The sequence below is a fragment of the Miniopterus schreibersii genome, assembly GCF_964146895.1.
Source record: "Miniopterus schreibersii genome assembly, chromosome: 11".
NCBI classification, from domain to species: domain Eukaryota; kingdom Metazoa; phylum Chordata; class Mammalia; order Chiroptera; family Miniopteridae; genus Miniopterus; species Miniopterus schreibersii.
The window spans coordinates 53,653,402-53,674,559 of NC_138111.1; the positions used below are offsets into that span (position 1 = coordinate 53,653,402).

Sequence of the window (21,158 nt, forward strand, 5' to 3'; positions counted from 1 at the left end):
TCTTCTTTCCCAAATAACCCCACCATTATTGGATACATACAATTATACTTGCTGAATATACAGGGTGTCCCCCCAAAATGTATATACACTTTAACAGCTGATAGCTCAGTTTTGAAAATGAAATGTATTTTAATAAACACTGCCTTTATAATTATTCAAAGTGTGTATATATATTTTTTAGGACACCCTATATATAATGTATACTAAAGTATATTATTTTATATATATTATTATGTCAGTTTTCTCAAGTAATTTTTTTTCCTTTTTTGGTTTCTCTCTCCTGATAGGTTGGTAGTTTGGCATCTCTTATGCCCCAGTTGAGAAAGGCCTCTGGTCAATATATAGTAGAATTTTCTCAAGTTCCCTTATCCACTTAGGAATTGATGTTATTTATAAGAAATTATATTCCTGGGCTTATAGATTAAATGTAAGATGACTAATAATCAGATTTTATGTATAATGATATATTCTTCGTTCCTCTAAAAATAGGAGCTTACAAGATTTTATGCCAGTGTTAATAGTGCCCCAGTTAGAACAAATCCCTTACTTTGTTTCTTTGGAAATCATAAATACTATAGGAGTTTTTTATTTTAAAAGTATCTACAAAATGAATGAATTATCTCTTTTATCTCTATAATGAAGGTTTCAGCTGGTGTAAAGTCAGACCCATAATGCTTAACTCAGAGAGCCCTGAACGATTGCAGAGTATTAATTTAGTAAACATAATATACCTTTTCCAGATCTAAAATATAATTTCTTTCCAATGCTCTTGAATAGTCTCACTGTTCAACTTATAAGTACTCTCACTGAATATTGTCAGTAATTCATGATATAAAACTGTTTTTATTATGAATTTTAGCTTCATAAACCTTTGTTTTCTTGTTTTATACTCAGCTTAGGGTTTTATTTGTTGTATTTTTAGCTAAGATGTAAAATATGAAATGCATAATTATAAGATTTATTCAAAATGCTAATCATTGTTTTCCCTGAAATATTCTTTTAATCTGCCCTTTAAAAAAAAAAAAAAAAGAATTAATAACCATCAGTTCTTAAAATAGAAGAATGAATTTTATGATTTGAAGTTTTTGACCTTCATGATAATGTCATGGGTGCTCTTCACATACGTAATTCAGCAAAAATTATTTTTAAAAACCAATTTTTTAATTTATGTCCAAGGATATGAATATTTAATGAATAATATTTAATGATAAAATCTCTAGTTGTTCAAGAGTAACATACTGGTCCTTTGCATTTTTTGGCAACAGATAGTATAGAGTGTATGTACAGATGTCTTAATAGGTACAGTCAAGATTGCTGTAGTTTCGTGGCTTATTAATTTCTTATGTATTAAAGGTAACAGACATGGATAAACTGGTATAAACTGGTTTTAGCACTCTTTAGGAACTTTTCCACTATATTTCAATTTGGTATTTAGATTACCTACATTAGAATCATCTGATTTTATTGCATTTAAATAGAATGCATAACATTGGGCCCCCCCCCAAATTTGTTGAATCAAAGTCTCAGTTGGAGTGGGGCCCAATAATCTGCATTTAACAAGTTAACTGATTATTATGCATAATAATACAGTTTTTAAAACACTGTCTTACATTGTTTTTATGAATTTAATCTATATAACAAAATACATATCAGTTTGGTATTTAATAACACCCCTTACCACTCATGGCTTCTAGTGGTAATTTCACATTTGTTTTTCTTAACTGTGTATTTAGGGCCAATGCATATTTGATACTGCCACTAGTTTGGCTGCTTAATCCATTTTTCTAATAAGGAGCCACCAGCAACTTAATATCAAAACCAGAAACGCTGGCAGAGGCTGGATATTTTGTTCTGAGGAATGAGGTGATATCATTCTTCTCTTCCTTGCACCTAAGGCCCTAGGACTAGTAGACATGCTGAGGCAACATGCCATCAGTGGCTTTCTAAATCCTACTGCATTACATCTAAGCTTAAACCTTATTTAAAATTTGAGACCTTTCATAATTTGGCCCTATCCTGCTTAGATTCTAATATTCTTTCCCACTGCTCTCAACTTTCACCCATATTGTGCTCATTGCTGCCTTTGCTCAACTTCTGCTTCTTTCTGGACATACATTTCCTTCTTTGCTCTTTGCTCTAAATCCTTCTTATTTAGTTCAGTGCCTTCCTCTTCTCTGAATCCTTTCTTTAACTTTGTAGTTAAGAGGTAAGAGCCCTACTCTGCCAGTTACTAGCTATATTACTGCAGGCAAGTGACTTAATCCTCTGCTCCCCAGTTTCCCCATTTATGGAATGAGTGTAGTAATGGAACATACCTGAGATGAGCATTTACATAAGTTAATATGGATGAAAAAGCATTGCCCAATATACCAGAAGTGCTATCTAAGCGTCAGCTAGTGGTAGTGGTGCCAGTAGTAGTAGTAGTAGTATGGCTCTCATTCATCTCCTGAATATTTATTTTACGCAACACATAAATTAACATGTAACTGTGAACTCTTGTATTTTTCTTTTTGTTTCAAGTAGATTATAGCCAACGTGGGAGCAGAGACATTGAAATTCATTATCTGCAAAGAACTGACACATAACAGGACTCAATAAATTCTTGAGGAATTGATTTTATATCTGCTTCAAGAATGGCACTGGACAAGTGTACCAGTCACTGCTCAGCTTGAAAACTCTGTGGAGGCTAGAGCTGTGCACATTCTCTAATGAGCATAAAGAACGTACATAGTTCCTACAGGAAACGTTATGATCACCAGGACTCATTCTATGCAGAGCTATTAGGGTGTCCTGTATACAAAAGCACTTAATAAATATTATTAGTAGTATTAATAGTAATAATGTTATTCTGGCCCTGTTGTGGAATCTGTGCTCCCTTTAGTCTTTTCATTTATTCATAGGGCACAGCAAGATTACAGAAGAGGTGGAGTGGCCATCTGTTCTAGATCTAGTCTTGAATATGGAATTTCGCCCTGGGGTAAAATCAAGTGCTTTGAGCATCTGGGCTGGATATATGTGGCAGAGTAGAGGCTTTGAATTCTCCTAATAACTGAATAAAACACACAAGGGAAATTTCTAGAAGTATTTGCTCAGTTTGATTGAGCCCTGATATAGGCTTGTTAATGGGCTTGTATGTGAAAGTCATATGCCAAATTCCGTCTTCTCAATGGTTTTTGTTAGCCGTGAAATAAATATCAGCCAAAGAACAACATTTAGCCTGGAGCCTAAATCATTTAATTATCAGTATGTACTTAGTTTGGTGAGATTTAGTGAGATGTTTTGGGCATATAAATTTCCTGCTTCTTTAGTGAGAACATTTGTGGAGCATTTATACTTTTATTTTTATATGTGCAATTATTAATACTTTGGCACACTGATCTAGTCTCTTACGATTTTTTCTGTTCTTTTTTTGCAGCTTTATTGAGATATAATTGACATGTAACATTGTTTAAGTGTAAATATACAATGTGATGATTTGATACATGTATATATTACGAAATGTTTACCACAATAAGGTTAGTTAGCACATCCTTCACCTCATGTAATTACCACTTTATTGTTGTAATTATGATGAGGACATTTAAATATACCCGCATAGCAATTTTCAAATATAGGATACAGTGTTTTTAGCTAGAGTCGCTATGCTGTATGTTAGATCCCTGGAACATACTCTCTTTATGACTGGAAGTTCATACCCTTTGACCACCGTCTCATTTCACTCACCACGCCCCCAGCCCCCAGCAAATAACCATTCTACTCTTTGCTACAAGAGTTCAGCTTTTTAAGATTCCACATATAAGTGAGATCATAAGGTGACTTATTTTAGTTAGCATAATGCTTTCAAAGTCCATCTGTGTTGTTGCAAATGGCAGGATTTCCTTCTTTTTATGGCTGAACACGATTCCATTGTGTATATGTACTGCATTCTCTTTATCTGCTCACCTATCGATGGACACGTAGGTTGTTCCCAGGTCTTGGCTATTGTGAATAACGCTGCAGTGAACATGGGGGCGCGTGTATCTCTTTGGAGTCTTGATTTCATTGCCTTTGGATATATACCCAGAAATTAGATTGCTAGGTCATATGGTACTCCATTTTTAATTTTTTGAGGCTCCTCTGGATGTTCTGCATCCACAGTGCTGCACCTGCTTGCTTTCCCCCCAGGGTGCAGCAGGGCTCCCTTTCTCTGCACCCTCGCCATTCGCTGCCGCAGCTGTTTGGTAACAGCCATCCTGAAGGGTGGGAGGCGATACCTCATTGTGGTTTCGATTTGCATTTCCCTGATGATTAATGAGGTTGAGCACCTTTTTATGTACTTGTTGGCCATTTGTTATGTGTTCTTTGAAAAATGTCTATTTAGGTCCTTTGCCCATTTTTAAATTGGATTATTTGGGTTTTTGCTATTGGTTATATGAGTTGTGTGTAGTTTGAAGTCAGGAAATGCAGTGTCTCTGCCTTTGTTCTTTTTAAAGATTACTTTGGCTATTACTTTGGATCTTTTGTAGTTCCATATAAATTTTAGGATTGAGGCAGAGATGCCTCTATCATTGCTACTATCAATACTTGCTTTACAGGTTCAGGAAATGCAAATAGACAAGAAAAACACATAATTATAGGAATGTATACAATCAAACTGATTGTAAATGGCATATTTGTGTACCTAGAAAATCTAAGAGAATAAAATTATAAACTATTAAAACTAACCAGATAATTCGGCAATGAGTTTAAAACAAGGTTAACATACAAAATAGAATATTCTTTACATATAATAATATTTTAAAATGCTATTTTTAAATTTCTATTTACAATAATAAAAAATAACTGTTAAATACCGAGAAGTAAACCTTTCAAGAAATGAAGAACCCTATACAGTACTGAAAGACAAAACTGAACTAAATAATTGGGGAGAAGTACTGTTTTTCTGAATGGGAAGGATCAATATTGCAAACATGAGAATTCATCCCAATACTAATCTAAATGTCAGTGTAATCCAGATAGTGACAAACTGAGTCCAAAAAATAAGTGAAAGAAAAAGACTGAAAATGGCTGAGGAAGGAGAAGAATGTCAGGGAGAGGACTTTCCTTAACAAGCATCGAATGAGGCTGTAAAACTAGTAGATAAAACAGTGTGATTCATGCAGAAATAGTGTGTCCAGCCTGGGGACAGAGCACAGTTCTACCATTGTACTGTCCCACCAAAAGCACACAAGTGTTTCAGTGCCTCCATGCTCTTGCCAACACTTGTTGTCTTCTGTTTTTTAACAGTAGCCATTCTAATGTGTGTGAGGTGATAGCTCATTGTTGTTGTGATGTTTTTCAGTAAGTGAGAAGAATTATATTTTGTAAAAATATTGTTTTCATTGATTTTTTTAGAGAGAAAGGGAGGGAGAGGGAGAAAGAAATGATAAACATTGATCAGCGCATGCCCCCCTGCACGTCCCCCTGCACCCCAGTGTTGGAAAGAATTTGGAGAATAGAGATTTTCATCCATTGTTGGTGATGCAAGATTTGAGGGAAAACTAGAAGTTTCTGATAATGAAACATTCACCTACCATATGACTCAGCAATTCTATTTTAGGTATTTACCCAAAGAGAAATGAAAACATAGGTACACACATACACACAAAATGTGTATTCAGGAATATTTACTGCCATTTTATTTCTGATCATCAAGAACTGGAAACAGCCCAGAGGTCCATCTACAAGAAAATGGACTAGCAGCCTTATAATTATATAATGAAATACAAGTTGGCAATAAAAATAAATGAACTACTTATGCATATAATAATGTGGATGAATCTCTAAAACATCATTAGTGAAAGAATCCAAACACAAAATAATACATATTGTGTGATTACATTTATATGAATTTATGGAACATGCAAAACTAATCTATAGAGAGAAAAAAATACCAGAGAGTAGTTGCCTCTTGGGGCTAGGTTTGGGGGTTGACTAGGAAGGGACACAGCGAACTCTCGAGTGATGGAAATGTTCTTTACTTTGATCTGGGTGTGAGTACCTAGTGTTTTCATTTGCCAAAGCTCATAAAACTATACAGTTAAGACTTACACATCTTGCTGCATATAATTTTTATCTCAAAAAAGTAGTAAAATTAACTATAAATAAATATTGATCTTTGGTTAATGCTGTGTGTAGGGGGAAACTATACAGGTATCTACAACTTCCTTTGAAATGCATCAAGAAAGTAAGATGGGTCAATGGATAGACAGGTATGTGATAACGCAAGTATAGCAAAACTTAATTGTAGCATATAGGTAGTGGGTACATAGTTGTGTGCTATACATTTCTTTAAACTTTTCTGCACGTTTGAAATTTTTCATAATAAAAGATTAGAGAAAAATGTTCACTTTGGAGAAAAATCCACTTCTCCCCTTCTCTCCCTTGGAACCATACAACAGAGAAGGAGAATTAGAAACAAAAATTCAACTCCTTTTTAAAGAAAACCTAGGTGACAGCTAAAACTCTGTATTTCAAAATACATGGAAGAGCAGTGAAAACCAGGTGAGACTGAAGGCATGCAAAAGGAAGCAGAAATAAGACGGCAAGGGGAGAATACTTAAGTGCTGCAGACCTCTGAAAGGTCAGGCAAATACATACTCTTCAAAGATGGTCACATGAGGTGCAAACCCTGAATCCCGTCTTTGCAGCAGTAGAATGGATCTTCTGTGGTTTGTGACAAGCGCTTCCTAGAAGTGGTTTGTTTTCAACGAGAAGGCAGAACTTAAGGAAGAATTACACAGGCAAGGAGGCAAATCTGTAGGAGGCAACTCTTTTCATAGCAGCCAAGAAAAGAGAGTGCTTACATTGTTAAAAAAAACACACAAAAAACACACAAAAAACCAAACCATAACAAAAATAACCTCACTAATAGAATTCATCAGAACACAGTTAAATTCATATGTAAAATTTCACCAGCTTGGAACTTAGTATAGGCCCTTGTGCCACATAACTTTCCTCAAATAGGTGATCCAGGAAAAACTTTTCTCCTTCAAAAACGAGTCCTGGAAAATGAAGCTACACAGTATGTATACAACTATATCAGAGTATGAATGGTGGAAATAAACAGGAAAAGTAAATGGCAGGAAAGGAGTTTCACCACTGATAAGTTGCCACAAAGCAGATTCATACTTTAGTGTGAATTACAAATATTAGTGAAATAATTTCCTCTTAAAAGCACATTTAAGGTGGAAGTAAATGTAAGAATTTAGGCAAAAAGACGGTGAAACATAGGAGCAGATGAAAGCAAGTTAACAGACAAAGCAAAGATGAGAGATAAATTATCTCAGAAAAAAAAATATTGTTGGTTTCTTATATATGTGTGTATAAATATATTAAAATTATTGTATTTAATTAAAAGAAAAAGAAAAAATTACAGATTCACAGAACAATATGAATAGACCTTTAGAACACCAGAAACAAAAGAAGTCAGACATAAAGGAATATGTGGTACATTATTCCATTGATGCGTCATTTAGAACAAGAAAAAATGGTATAAGATGATGTAAATCAGAACAGTTGCTGTCTGTGTGTGAGAGGAACTGCCTGGGAAAGGCTAACAGGGAAATGTGTGGATTATGAAGATGTTCTGTATCTTGGGTAGGGTGGTGGCTACATAGATGCAAACAACTGTCAAAGCTCGTTAAACTAAATACTTAAATGTGTGATGGATACTAAGCTAAATTCAGATAACTGCTACCCCATCAGTAAAGAGCAGATAAATCCAGTCTCATTAAAACTACTATAGACCATGGAAAGAGAAAGATCCTTCCAGAATTTTGGAAGAGTGCACAAAATGGAAACCAATCTCCTATTAATGTAGAAATACTAGATAAAATATTAGCAAACAGAATTCAGCAGCACAACAAAAAATAATACATCACAGCAAGTGGAGTTTATTCCAGAAATGCAAAGATAATTCAATACTACAAAAATGATTAATAATTCTGTTAATAGATTTATGATGAAAAATCATTATATGGGTGCTAAAATGGATTTATGACAATTTGATATCCAATTTTTATGAGAAATAAAAGTAAAATTAGTAAGTAGTTAACTACATTAAGCTATATATTATATATTAACATATTAATATATATTTCTTAATATATTAAAATATGGTTCTCAACTCAAAAGTTGGCATAGTATTTCCTAGGAAGTAGACAGACTCCCACTAAAATCAGGAACAAGTCAGGTATACTCATTAGTATTACAATGCAGTATTAGTCAGGAGTAACTTAATCACGGATGCCGTAAGAAAAGGAAGAAATAAAAGGTATAAAATTTGGAAATTAGACAAAATTATCAATATTTGCAGATATGACTCAATTTATAGAAACTTCAGTAAGCTAAATATATAACAGTTTTTATATATACAAACAGTAATCATTATTAGAAGTGCCCTCCCCAAAAGTAAAATGCCCAGGAATAAACTAGATTTAGAAAGAGAAAACCTAAAAATGATCCTCAGAAACAAAGACATAAACAACCAGAAGGGAATACCATGGTCTTTGATTAGGAAGAATGAACATCCTAAAATGTTAACATGATCCAAATAAAATTTAACATGACTCAAGTAAAATTACCAATAAGGTTTTTTTTAGAGGAATGGAATCTAGACAAACCATATCTGAATTTTATATGGAAAACCAAACAAGCAAAAATTACCAAAAAAATAGTTCCTTTATTATAAAGCCTCACTAGGTGAAATATGTTCTAATGCTTCATAAATAAAAAGAGAGGTGGAACAGAATAGAAAGTCCAGAAACTGACATAAACACATACAATATCAGTGAGGAAAGGATGGACCTTTTAATAGCTGGTAGTGGGACAACTGAGTTTGAGCTTATATAGTAATTTTCTAAATGATTAGTAATACATAAAAATATTAAAACTGGAAAAAATCATGGTTAGAAAATGTGTTTGTATCTCATTATAGATCATTCGTTTTAAGGTATCACACTAATTTCAAAGGTAAGAAAGGAAAAAGATTCATTGAGTACATAAAAAATTAAAAGTATGTTTCCCTTGGCATAAAACACTATAATTAACTGTCAAAAGAAAAATAGAAAGTATAAAAAATTTTATAGATACATACAACAGGTATATATATATATATATATATATATATGTATATATAACTTCCCTAATATATAAAAAATTCCAATAAATCACTAAAAAATAGAAAAAGCCACAAAGAAAGATGATTATTTCTTAAGGCTGATGCTCAACTTTGTTTTTATTAAGAGAAATGAAACTTAAAGTGGAAAGACAAAGTACACTGAAATACCAGACTGGTGTTTTGCTAATGGTATGGAGAAAGAAATACTTTGATATAGTCTTTGTGGAGCTATCAACATGGAGAACTGTGTAACAGCTTTCAAAGTTACAGTTATACATATGCTTTGATCAGTAATTTCACTTCTAGGGATATATCTTAGAGTTTCAAAATGTATATTTGAGCTCCATTATTTATTGCAACATTGCTTGAACTTGTGAAAAATTGAAAACATCCCAAACATCTAGCTAGTCTGCTCTCAGCTCACAAAGCTAGACGGGACTCTGTCCACTTAGATTAAGGGCTGTCTTTTTCTTATGCACACATAGGCATGGTATGGGCTAGCATTTATTAATTTCTCAAAGGGAGAACTTGAAGGCTTTTGTGAAGCAATCCCAAGATTTTTATGATTTTCTAAATCTTGTATTGTATTGCCAACCCATAATTTAATTGCAGTTTTACCCAACTTTATCAAGTTCTTCCAAAGCATTTCTAATCCAGTTTTAATGAAATAGAAACAACTCTCTTTCTGCAGTCATAATTCATCAGTTTGTGTAATAATTAAATGAATTATGTAACTAAACTGTTACAACTAATATATCCACGTTCAGAAATAAATAGAACTGACTCTTGGCATCACTCAGTTGCTGGAGTAGCTGTGGTCTGGCTTGATGAAAAGGAGCCTGCCTGCCGCAGGGTTCCCCAACCAGGACAGCAGTTGCTGAATCCGAAAGAGGGATTGGAGCACTCTGGTTAATCCAGCAAATTGGTTAAATGGTCATTTAAGAGCGCTTTTACTGCATACTGACAATAAATAGCAATCCATTGTGTTCCAAAATAAATAAAATCAGAGTAATCCTAATAAAAAAAGATTTGCTAGTATATTCACATTTTTCTGTTATGAGCGCTTTAATCTTCATTTATTACTTCCATATGAGCACACATTCTTTCCAATATGTTACAGGCTTTGGTCAAAGAGTTACAAGTTGATGTCCATTCATTAAGGCGACAAATCAGAGAGCTTAAAAAAATCCAGAGAAACAAGGATGCTCGTAAAAGCTCAACTCATAAAGCCCAGACCTTGGCAGCTTCTATCCTCAACATTTCACGATCAGATCTAGAGGAAATACTGGACACAGAAGATGAAGTGGTAAGAGCTTTTAAATATTTACTAATAAAGGGCTTTGGCACATTGAATTTAAGTACATATCTTTATTTGTTTTAGAACTCTTAGAATTTTATATTTAAGGTAATATTAATGAAGGTAAGATTATTAATGCACCAATGAAAGATACCTCAAGAGTATTAACCAACCCAAAAACCTTTAGAGAAATTTAATTGTAATACAGGAAAAAACAAGGCTGTGTAACCTTTAGAACTGCTTGTTATTCAGGTCAGTTATCCTTTCCTGTCTGCTCCATTTTCTTTAATTTAATTAATATCTTGTAAGCTAGTATTTTTAATTAAGCCAGTTTGAATGGATTTGGTTAAGCTGGGTCACCATTGATGTGGGGATTCTTTCCTCCTGCGTGAGATTTGAAAACATAGTTAATCTAGTGGCTTTCCTACCTAAATTCAAAATTTTTGTGGGTCAAATTAAAGAAAGATGCACTTACTCCTTTAAATTGGGTGAAATACTCCTGTCCGAGTGGATTAATGTGCGGAAGGTGTAGGTCTTCAGGGGCCTCTCTGTCCCCCCGGGAAGGGCGCTGTGCGTTGACGTAGTTACTACCTCAGAAACAGCAGTGTCGCAGCTGCACACGGTCCTCTGTGAACCTGGGGAGGATGCTCAGCCCTGTTCCACTGCTAGGTCTCTGGGATTTAATACATTAATGTTCAGTTTTTCATTGTTTGGAACGACTAAAGAGCTGATGGCGCCAGCAGCTTCCCAATACATATTTGCTCAGTGAATAAAGAAAATGATAGACTGAAGTGTTTGTGTGAGAACATCCTCTAGTCCTCTAGCAGCTTCTCGAAGACCTGGAGTAGAGAAGAGCTACAACTGGCAAAAGTTTTTAACCTGCCAAGAATTCTTAGAAAGGAGGTCAGAGGAATCCTACAGAGGTGATTTTCATCCTGTGGGTGAATAGGATAGTGAATTATGAGTTTCCTCTTTTCATCACCCTGTCCACAATGTCTCTGGCTTTCTATAGAATTCTGAATTTTGAAATACAGAGCATTATCAGAGAGAGCACCAAATATAAGACACACAGGAAACAATAGTATCTCTAGCAAGGGTGTTAGCTATAACTTATTATAGACATTGATTAAAAATTTGTTGATTGGTAATGAGAAACCTAAAAAAAGTTAAGGCTAAGGCCCCACTGCTGCCTCAGAGTTTTAAAACAAGCAGATTTAGCAAAACCCCTCCAGTGTGTATGTGTTCGTGTGTGCATATGTGAACATACAGATACATATTCTGGAAGATAGGACCCCGCCTTTGTGTGGTCTCAAAAGATGTCTTCTCTGGGCTGGGTTACAAGTTAGAAAAAGCACCCCCTCTGACTGGACAGGTTAAAAAATGATCTCTTTACAGTCCCAAAGAGTAGATGACACACTGCTATGAAGAAGTGGCTCCTGCCTCTGGGCAGATGCAGTCTAGAGCCAGAGAACACAGCACTGCAGTGTGCATATCACACAAGCTTGAATGGAAGGCCTGCAGGAAGGGAAAGGACTCCAGTAGAAACACACTGTGCTGAGGAGGATCCACACACCTTGACATATTTGCTATATGTAACTGTAGATCAGAGCCTGCTTAAACTGATCCCTGCATCTTTCAGAGGTCTGAAGAGTTGAGTTTGACTTAGCCAAGCAGAGCCCAAACCACCTGACTTATATTCTTTAAGCTATACATCAAACTCTAGTAAATTCATGTGAAAAACTGAGACAGCCTAGGTGAAATGCCTACCCTGACACCTGGCATACAGTAAAGTTCAGCAAATGTTAGTTTCCCAAGCCGTTCCTGTTTTGAAAAGTATTTTTTGGTAAACAGACTATGAGTTTAGTAAATAATCAACTGAACATATGAGTATATTACACTTTCAGGAATATTTTACCTTGATAATTGGTGAGTTGAAAATATTTAGTGACTTTCAGTACTTTAAGTTGGAGTGTCTGTCCCTTGCCTATCAGCTAGTTGGATATTTTAAACAAGCATTTTAATACACCAGAGCCATTCCATACTATATTTTGTTTTTAATTGTAACAATTATTCTTTAGTTACCTATTGACAAGTCAGATCCTTGAGTATAACGTTGTATGTATCTTACAAGGGTCACTTGTAAATAATTCTTCTACACAGTTCCATCTTGTTTTTCATTTTATTTCAATCACTTTCACCTCCACCACAGTCCCTACCTTGAGCTCCACTGTGAAGGCAGAAATAAAATATCACTGAATTACATTGTGAATATAGAAATACACATGTATGTAAATATTTATAAGTTAAATAGTAGAGAGCATGGATTTGAATATTCTCTGCTCTTGAAAGAGGCTGCTCTTTGTTGAACCCAGTTCTACTGACATCTCTCTAGATTTAGTCCATGTCTAATAGTATGAACTGCTTTGTTTAAATACAGTTAACACCCGTGTGTTTATTCGCCTCCCTTAGGAACTCACAAGGACAAAGGCAGATGCGGAAAACGACAGGGAGTGGCTGTTGTACATTCAGAAGCTTCTTGAAGGACAGGTATTTCATTTTCTACTTCCCATGTGAAAACATCTAGGTAGGAATTCCAAGCCTTACATTTTTACTAGGTGTCTAACTTTTTGTAAATACTTACACATTATTTGCTTCTGTTAGGTGCAGAAGTATTCCGACAGGTAGACTGGAAAGTTAACCCTCTATTTGTACTTCTGCACTTAACACACGAAACAGATGTGTTGGGAAAGAGCCAACATGGGTCTTCACAAATGGATTAATTAAATTATTGAGCCAACCTCTCTGCTTGCTAGACTGAAAAGGATCCATTCTCTCAGCCCTCGTAGGAAAAAGAGATTCTTTATTATGTGTCTTTAAAGTTAGTAGTTGATATGGACACCTGAGGAGTTCATGGGTTTCGGTGACCTTTTGCTATGGACCTGTTTCCAGTCAATTCATGTTTTCCTCGCAGCCAGACAGCTGTTTATTACTGTGTCTTCCTGCATTCTCTACAATATTTTCTACTGAGACCTCGAGCAGCTTGTTAGTGGGAAGTAAATATTGATTTGGCATCCTGTCAATGCAGAAAGAATGAAAAAATTTCCACCAGAGGCCCCTCAAACATTTTCCTATCGACATTTTCTGGGCCGAGTGGAAAGCTGCATAGAGGATGACAAGGCCAAGACGAGCGGAGGTCCCGGAGGGGTCTGTTGAGACTGCTGCTGTGACCTGTGTGATACTTTTTCTTCCCTTTCAAGTAGTTTTTTAATACACATAGAGTCTGCTGGGAGGCGCCCCTCTTGTAAGTGATCAAGGGCAGTTTATTGGCAGGTGAGAGCCTTGCTTTTCTAGTCAGAGCCAGCTTTTGTTTTGACATCACTGACAGCATGTAATGTATTCTAAAACTTTTTCATTATAGTTTGTTTTGCTCAACCTAATTGTTTATTTTAAAAATGAAATGGAATAGAAACAGCTAAAACATATTTCTCAAAATGGCAAAAATATTATTGTCCTGTGAGTTTTAGAAAGTTGTAAATGTTTCTATATGAAGGTTAAAAGTAAAAGCTGACATAAAATGAAAATTATTTTACATTTATATTAACAAATAGACTTCTCTATGCTTTTAAAAAAGCCAAGAGTAAATAAATAATGTATGAACTATTCATATTTTTAATATCAGTTTTATGCATTTTGAAATTGTATTCAGAATCACTTCAATAGTAATAGAAGGTGGTTGGCAAGCTTGGTCTTACAGTTGTTGAAGTGCAGACGTGCAGGTACTAAACATAGCTTTCTATGATGACAACTTGCTTTTGAGAAGAAATGCCATTTGTTAATCATATCTCATGCCCAGCACCAGCACCCAGCCCAGTGTCTGGCAGATCAAAGGAATCCAATAATGATTCTTATGGGGGTTTTTTCAGCTAAAAAGAATAAAAATAAACTTTTAAATGATTTTTTTTAATGTTCAACTTGTAAAAATGACCCTTCAATATGGAAATTTTTATCATCAGTTATGAACATAAAAATAAAAACTCTATATGTATAAATCTTTATTACATTTTACAAAAGCTAAATTGACGCCAGGCCTGGGTTTTTTTGACTCACACATGGAGACAGAGACACACATTCTACGTGATCTGGATGTACACTTACTCTGGCCAGTTAGTGTAAAAAAATCCTGTTGAAAGTGGCATTAGACTGCTTAATACTGTAGTTTGATATAGTGCCTTTTTGTGCCACTGAGCCTGGACTCTGGAATATAATTGCCTGGCAGTATTGATTTAATTGCCCGGGTTTATTTGTGGACTCCTAATTATTGACTGAGGTAAATTTAATTGAGCAGCCTTTATGAACACTGGGAAACGCTGCTGTTGCTGTAACACGTAATGAACTGCAGCGTGTGCCTTTAGATCATTTTTCAAGCTAATTTTATTCCACTGTGACAGCATGATAACATTTAAAAAGTCAAAGACTTTTTATTTTTATTACTGACATAGGTGGTTTTGCTGATGTCTTTGAATTTTGTGAGAAAAAAATAGAAACTTCATTTGTTGCACTTGATGTCACTTTATACTAATTATGCCCAAGAGAAAAATCTATAAAATGGAAAACGTCTCTTTTTTTCTAGCCAGTTTTCTTCTCTCTCTACTCCAGCAATTACATTTGTCCTGAATTTTAGAAAAGGTTTCCTTTGTCCACCATTTTTTTAGAGCCTCAGTGATGCTCACGGGATTGTGTGAGCAAAGTGTAAATATGCTCATTCATACGCTTTATTTTGTTTATGGCATACAGCTTCGTGCAGCTGAGGTTTCGTGATCTTTAAGCTGGTGGATAATTGTGTACATACATCCCTGAAATAAATACTAAACAATTCATTGTTGATACTTGATTATTAAAATATTTTGAAGATAAAATTATAGAAAAACTTTACTTTGATGTCCTCCCTCCAGGTTGGGTGCTTTATGTCAGCGGTTTTCAGTCAGTGTGCTACAAGAATTGTTAAAACATGCAACACCTGACTGTTTAGTCAGGGACACTGACCTCTTTTCTCTTAGATTGTCAAATGAAAAAATGACAGCAGCCAACACAGCAATAACCCTCTGGCGTGAATGCCCTTTCTTGAGCCATAAATATATAGGTCATATCATAGAGTTGCATCTTATTGGTCATGTCTCATAATAAGGTTGCATCTGATTGGTTGATTCTTGCTAACAGAAATCCTTATATACAGGTACAGGCACTTGATTTTTTAAAAAAAAATCATTTTGGAGCAAAAAGGGTAGATAATTATAATTATTTTTTTGGTAAATCAATTAAAATTATATCTAAGTTTTGTCAGATGGCAAAAAATATATTTTTTGGCGTGCTGCAGAATTTCAGTAATTAGTTCATGTGTTCCACGAGATGAAAAAGGTTGAAAATCACTGCTTTATGTAATAGAATTCTGAGATCATAGGAGCTGATCTAGTCTTGTAGTTTTATCTTTTGTGTAAGGGTTAGGCCACAGAATTGTTTCCTGTTAAAGAAACTTTTCTCTACATTCATTTATTGAAAATTTATATTGGTAAAATATTAACCACAAAATAAAAAGCTGTTCTGCCATGTGGCAATATGTGACTACACAATAATACAATACCTACTGCTACTGTCAGCCAGAAGTGCATGAGAACTAAAAGGTCGAAAATCTTAACTTACCTATATTTAAAACAGAATGCAAATATATGTTAGTATTTCACATACTTCTGATGCAGTTGGTACTTTTATGTATTTGGTTTTTATCTACACCTAACCTTTATCCTTATAGGTTTCTAGTAATAAGAATCAAACTGAAAAAAAAAACATACCCTCTAATATCTACTTTCATTTTTTTTTTTTTTAATATATCTTTATTGATTTCAGAGAGAGGAAAGGAGATGGAGAGAGAGAGGTAGAAACATCAATGATGAGAGTCATTGATTGGCTGCAGCCCTCAACCCGGGCATGTGCCCTGACCGGGAGTCGAACCCTGATCGCCTGGATCCTAGGTCAACGCTCAACCACTGAGCCATGCCCAGCCGGGCTCTACTTTCATTTTTTAAGACATAACTGCCTTAATTTCTTTGAACATGTTTTCTTGTATTAATCTCTCTTTTTACATTAATATGTTTTTCAAAACAATTTATGGCAGAAGACAAAAAGCAAATTAATGGCTATAATAGGATGGGAGTACTCCCAAATTAGTTTTTTGTAGTTTAGTGAATTGGAGAAAGAACAGAGATAGGAAAAGTAGGTCTGGAAAAAACTACAAAAGCTTCTGAGTAAGAAAAGGATGTCATCAGAGCTCTGCTTTAGAAGAATACGTGAGGTCAGCATGAGGCTGATTTGGAGGAGAAGAGACTTGGAGCAAGAAGGTAGCGTAGGCAAAGGGCAGTGAGGGCCTGCACGTGCCCTAGCCATCGAAACAATGAGATAGATGCGATCCTCCTTGCGGTGACTGATTCAATGGCAGAAATGAGATGAGATGAAGGGGTCAGGAGGCAGAAACCAAAGGTGGTTAAGTTTAATGCCCTACATGATGAGAAAGATGATAACTTTAAGAGTCTTAGGGACCAAAAGAGGTAGATCAGATTTGGTAGGAAGGGTACGTCACTAATTGAAGCCATAGAAAATTTAGTAGGTATGTGTTTCATTAACAATATTTCGAGGACTCATGATTTGCCATGAATTCAGCCCAGTCTTCTGTCTGTGTGGCTTAGCTCAGTGAAATTTAACTATTTAAGAACACATTTCAAACTTCTACAACTCAGCAACAAAAAGAAAAAAAAATTGATTTGAATAGACATTTCTACAAGAAGATATAAAAATAGCCAATAAGTACATGAAAGGATGTTCAATATTATTAGCCATTAGGAAAATGAAACCCAAAAACCAAAATGAGATATGTTCTTAAAACCCAGTAAGATGGCTGTAATAAAAAGGACAGATAATAACGAGTGTTGACGAGGATGTGGAGAAATTAGAACCCTCATGCCTTGGTGCGGGGGATGTAAAGTGGTGCTGTCTCTGTGGAAAACAGTCTGGCAGTTCCTCAAAAAGTTAAAGATGGGGATTATATGACCTATCAGTCAACTCCTAGGTATTTACCCAAGAGAAATGAAAATATATGTCCATACTAAAACTTTTACCTGAATGATCATAGTAACATTATTCATAATAGCTCAAAAATGGAAGAAAACCAAAGGTCAGTCAACTGATGAATGGATAAAAAATGTAGCATGTGTGTACATGGAAAGAACTGACACATGCATACTACAGCATGGGAACCTTGCAAACCTCATGCTAAGGGAAAGAAGCCATATTCCAAAGGCTACAGATAGTATGGCTGCATTCATGTGAAATGTCCAGAATAAGCAAATATATCAGACAGAAAGTAAATTATGGTTGCCAGGGATGGGGTGAGATGGAGAATAGCTACTAATGGGTAGAGGGTTTGTTCTTGGGGTGATGAAAGTGTTCTGGAATTAGATAGTGATGATGGTCACACCACCTTATGAATATACTAAATGCCAATGAATTATACACTTTAAAACGGTGAACAATATGTTATGTGGATTATATTTCCATTTAAAAAATGAATTCCTTACCCTGGCCAGTTTGCTCAGTGGTTAAAGCGTCAGCCCACAGACTGAAGGGTCCTAAGTTTGATTCTGGCCAAGGTCACGTACCTGGGTTGCAGGCACCATCCCTGGCCCTGGTCAGGGTGCATGCAGGAGGCAACCAGTTGATGTGTCTCTCTCATATCCATGTTTCTCTCTCTCTCTCTCTCTCTCTCTCTCTCTCTTCCCCCTCACCCCTTCCACTCTTCTTGAAAAGCAATGGAAAAAATATCCTCAGGTGAGGATAAAAAAAATTAATTTCTTAATATGAGATATATTGAAAGAGAAAAAAGAGAATACATTTAAAAGTAAATTCACCCCAGAAAATTCCTGGACTTGATGGCTTCACTGTTGAATTTTACCAAATATTCAAAGAAGAATTAACACTTACCCCTCCTCAGACTATTCAGTATATTCAATAGATTTAATATATTGGAAGACCAACCTCATTTTACTAGGCCAGCATTATCCTGATTCCAAAACCAGATAGACACTACAAAGAAAGAAATTATAGGCCAATATCCCTGATGAGCATAGATACAAAAATCCTCAACAAAATATTAGCAAATTGAATTCAGCAATACATTAAAAAGATCATACACTTTCCCTCTGAGATTTGTCATATATTAAGAGGCAGTATCAATTTCAGTAAAATAGAGGGACATCTTATGTGTAAACTGAAAGAAAATGAAATAAAATAATTTAACTCATTTATTCATAGTTATGGCCAGTAGACAGAAATTCAAATTCAAATGCATTTAAGGCAATCTTTTCTAATGCTGGGGGACACAGCATATGTGAAATAAGAACTTTATTGAATTTAAATTTTATTTTTCAATTACATTTTGCATTCAACATTATTGTGTATTGGTTTCAGGTGTACAGCATAGTGGCTAGAAAATCATACATTTTATAAAGTGTTCCTCCAATATTTCAGGGACCCACCTGGCACCATACATAGTTATTGCAATATTGTTGACTATGTTCCCTATGCTTTGCTTTACATCCCTGGGACAGTTTTGTAACTACCAATTAGTAATTCTAATTCCTTCACCTTTTTCACCCAGCCCTCCAAACACTTCCCCTCTCGCATTCTTCAGTCTGTTCTCTATATTTATATCTGTTTCTATTTTGTTAGTTTATTTTGTTCTTTACATTCCTTATATAAGTGAGATCATATGGTATTTGTCTTTCTCTGACTGACCTACTTCACTTAGCATAATACCCTCTAGGTCCATCTATCTGTTGCAAATGGTAAGATTTCATTCTTTTTCAAGGCCGAGTAATATACCATTGCAACGTATACCACCACTTTTTTATCCACTCATTTACTGACAGGCACTTAGGTTGCTTCCATATCTCCGCTATTGTAAACGATGCTGCAATAAACAAAGGAGTGCATACGTTCTTTCAAATTAGTGTTTCTGATTTCTTCAGATATATTCCCAGAAATGGAATGTCTGGGTCATAAGGCAGTGCCATTAATTTTTTGAGAAAACTCCATGCTTTTTCCCCACAGTGGCTGCACCAGACTGCATTCCCACCAGCTTCTCATTTCAACTCCGAACATATTCACTCTCTTGCTTTCTGTGTCACACTTATACACACTCACACTCTCACAGTCATCCTGTCTTACGCACATAAACCTACACACTCAGTTACCCACACAATTTCTCACATGTAGCTGAAATAGCAAAAGCTTAAAATTCTCCATTCAGAGGGTTGCTGGGATTTTTTTTAGATTTAATAATTTCAAGCCTATTTGCATGTTTCCAGAAAAAACACACACATGTGGTTAAAAGTTAAAAGGTGAATTTTATATTATGTGTATTTTATTCCTATAAAAAATTGGGGAAAATAATGAAAGTAAAACAAGTTACAGCCTTTGCCGAAGTTTGAGAATAGCAAATACTGCCGTCTCTGTGAGTCAGTTTTCGGCAGAACTCTGAGATAGATGATGATGATGATAGATAGATAGATGATAGATGATAGATAGATAGATAGATAGATAGATAGATAGATAGATAGATAGATAGATAGATAGATGATAGATAGATATCCAGAAAAATAAACATTTAAGACATATAATATACATACATATATATATGTGTGTGTGTGTGTGTGTGTGTGTGTGTGTGTGTGTGTGTGTGTGTGTGTGTGTGTATGTATTTGTATATATATCCAGGAAAATAAACAACATTTAGGACTCTTGGCTCAAAATTCAGTGCCAAATTTAAATTATAAATTGTTTCTCCTGATAGCATTCTTGGCTGTTTAATCTTTTAATTATAAGCTAACAGAGTATATCCTATCCATTTAAATGTGTCTATAATATACATATATAAATACATAATGTATATGTATACATGGTGTATATAAATATTGATTTATACTAAATTTTGCCCCATTCATTCATTTTATTTATTTATTTTAATCCTCACCTGAGGATATTTTTTCCATTGCTTTTCCAGAGAGAGTAGAAGAGAGAGCGAGAGCGATCGCGATCGATGTGAGAGAGACACATCAATTGGTTGCCTCTTGAATGTGCCTCGACTGAGGCCAGGGATCGAGCCTGCAACCGAGGTATGTGCCCTTGGCTGGAATCAAACCCGGGACCCTTCAGTCTGCAGGCTGACCACTGAGACAAACTGGCCAGGGTTGCACTATTCATTTTATAACAGTCCAACTGCATTGGCCTTTCTTAAGTCTCACTGAATCATATCTTTTGTAAAAGCAGGTGTAAAACATAAAATTTAATATCTTCACTTTCAGTAAGACTCAAGCTAGATTAAAGTCAATTTGTATTTTTTAAGCACTATCTTTTTTGATAATAGTTTTCAAACCAAAAACAAGAATAAAAATGGTTAGAATGTTAATCTTGTCCTGTAGGTTTAAAAAGTTACCCTTATTTTAATTTTTTTCTTTCAACACAAAAATTTTTAATTTTATATTATTAGGGAATACATTCCAGTTAGTGCTGGTGCTCTAGGTTATATAAGTATGTTTTCCAGTCATGGTCTTTAGGCTTTGTTATGTTTCCCAGGTGGCTCTCAACGTCTCCAACCATCATTCATATCTTACCTTT

At 35.1% G+C, this 21,158-nt stretch overlaps 1 protein-coding gene across 4 annotated transcripts in view; it reads left to right on the forward strand.

Moving 5' to 3' along the window:
- Positions 1-21,158, forward strand: part of CNTLN (centlein) — a gene marked incomplete at its 5' end in the record, with an annotated part of 188,269 nt that overhangs the window by 164,893 nt on the left and 2,218 nt on the right. For all 4 annotated transcript variants that reach the window (XM_081151643.1, XM_081151645.1, XM_081151644.1 and 1 more), the window contains 2 exons: positions 10,260-10,445; positions 12,906-12,983. In XM_081151643.1, coding sequence (XP_081007769.1) covers positions 10,260-10,445; positions 12,906-12,983 — 264 coding nt within the window. The remainder of the gene's footprint in view (positions 1-10,259; positions 10,446-12,905; positions 12,984-21,158) is intronic.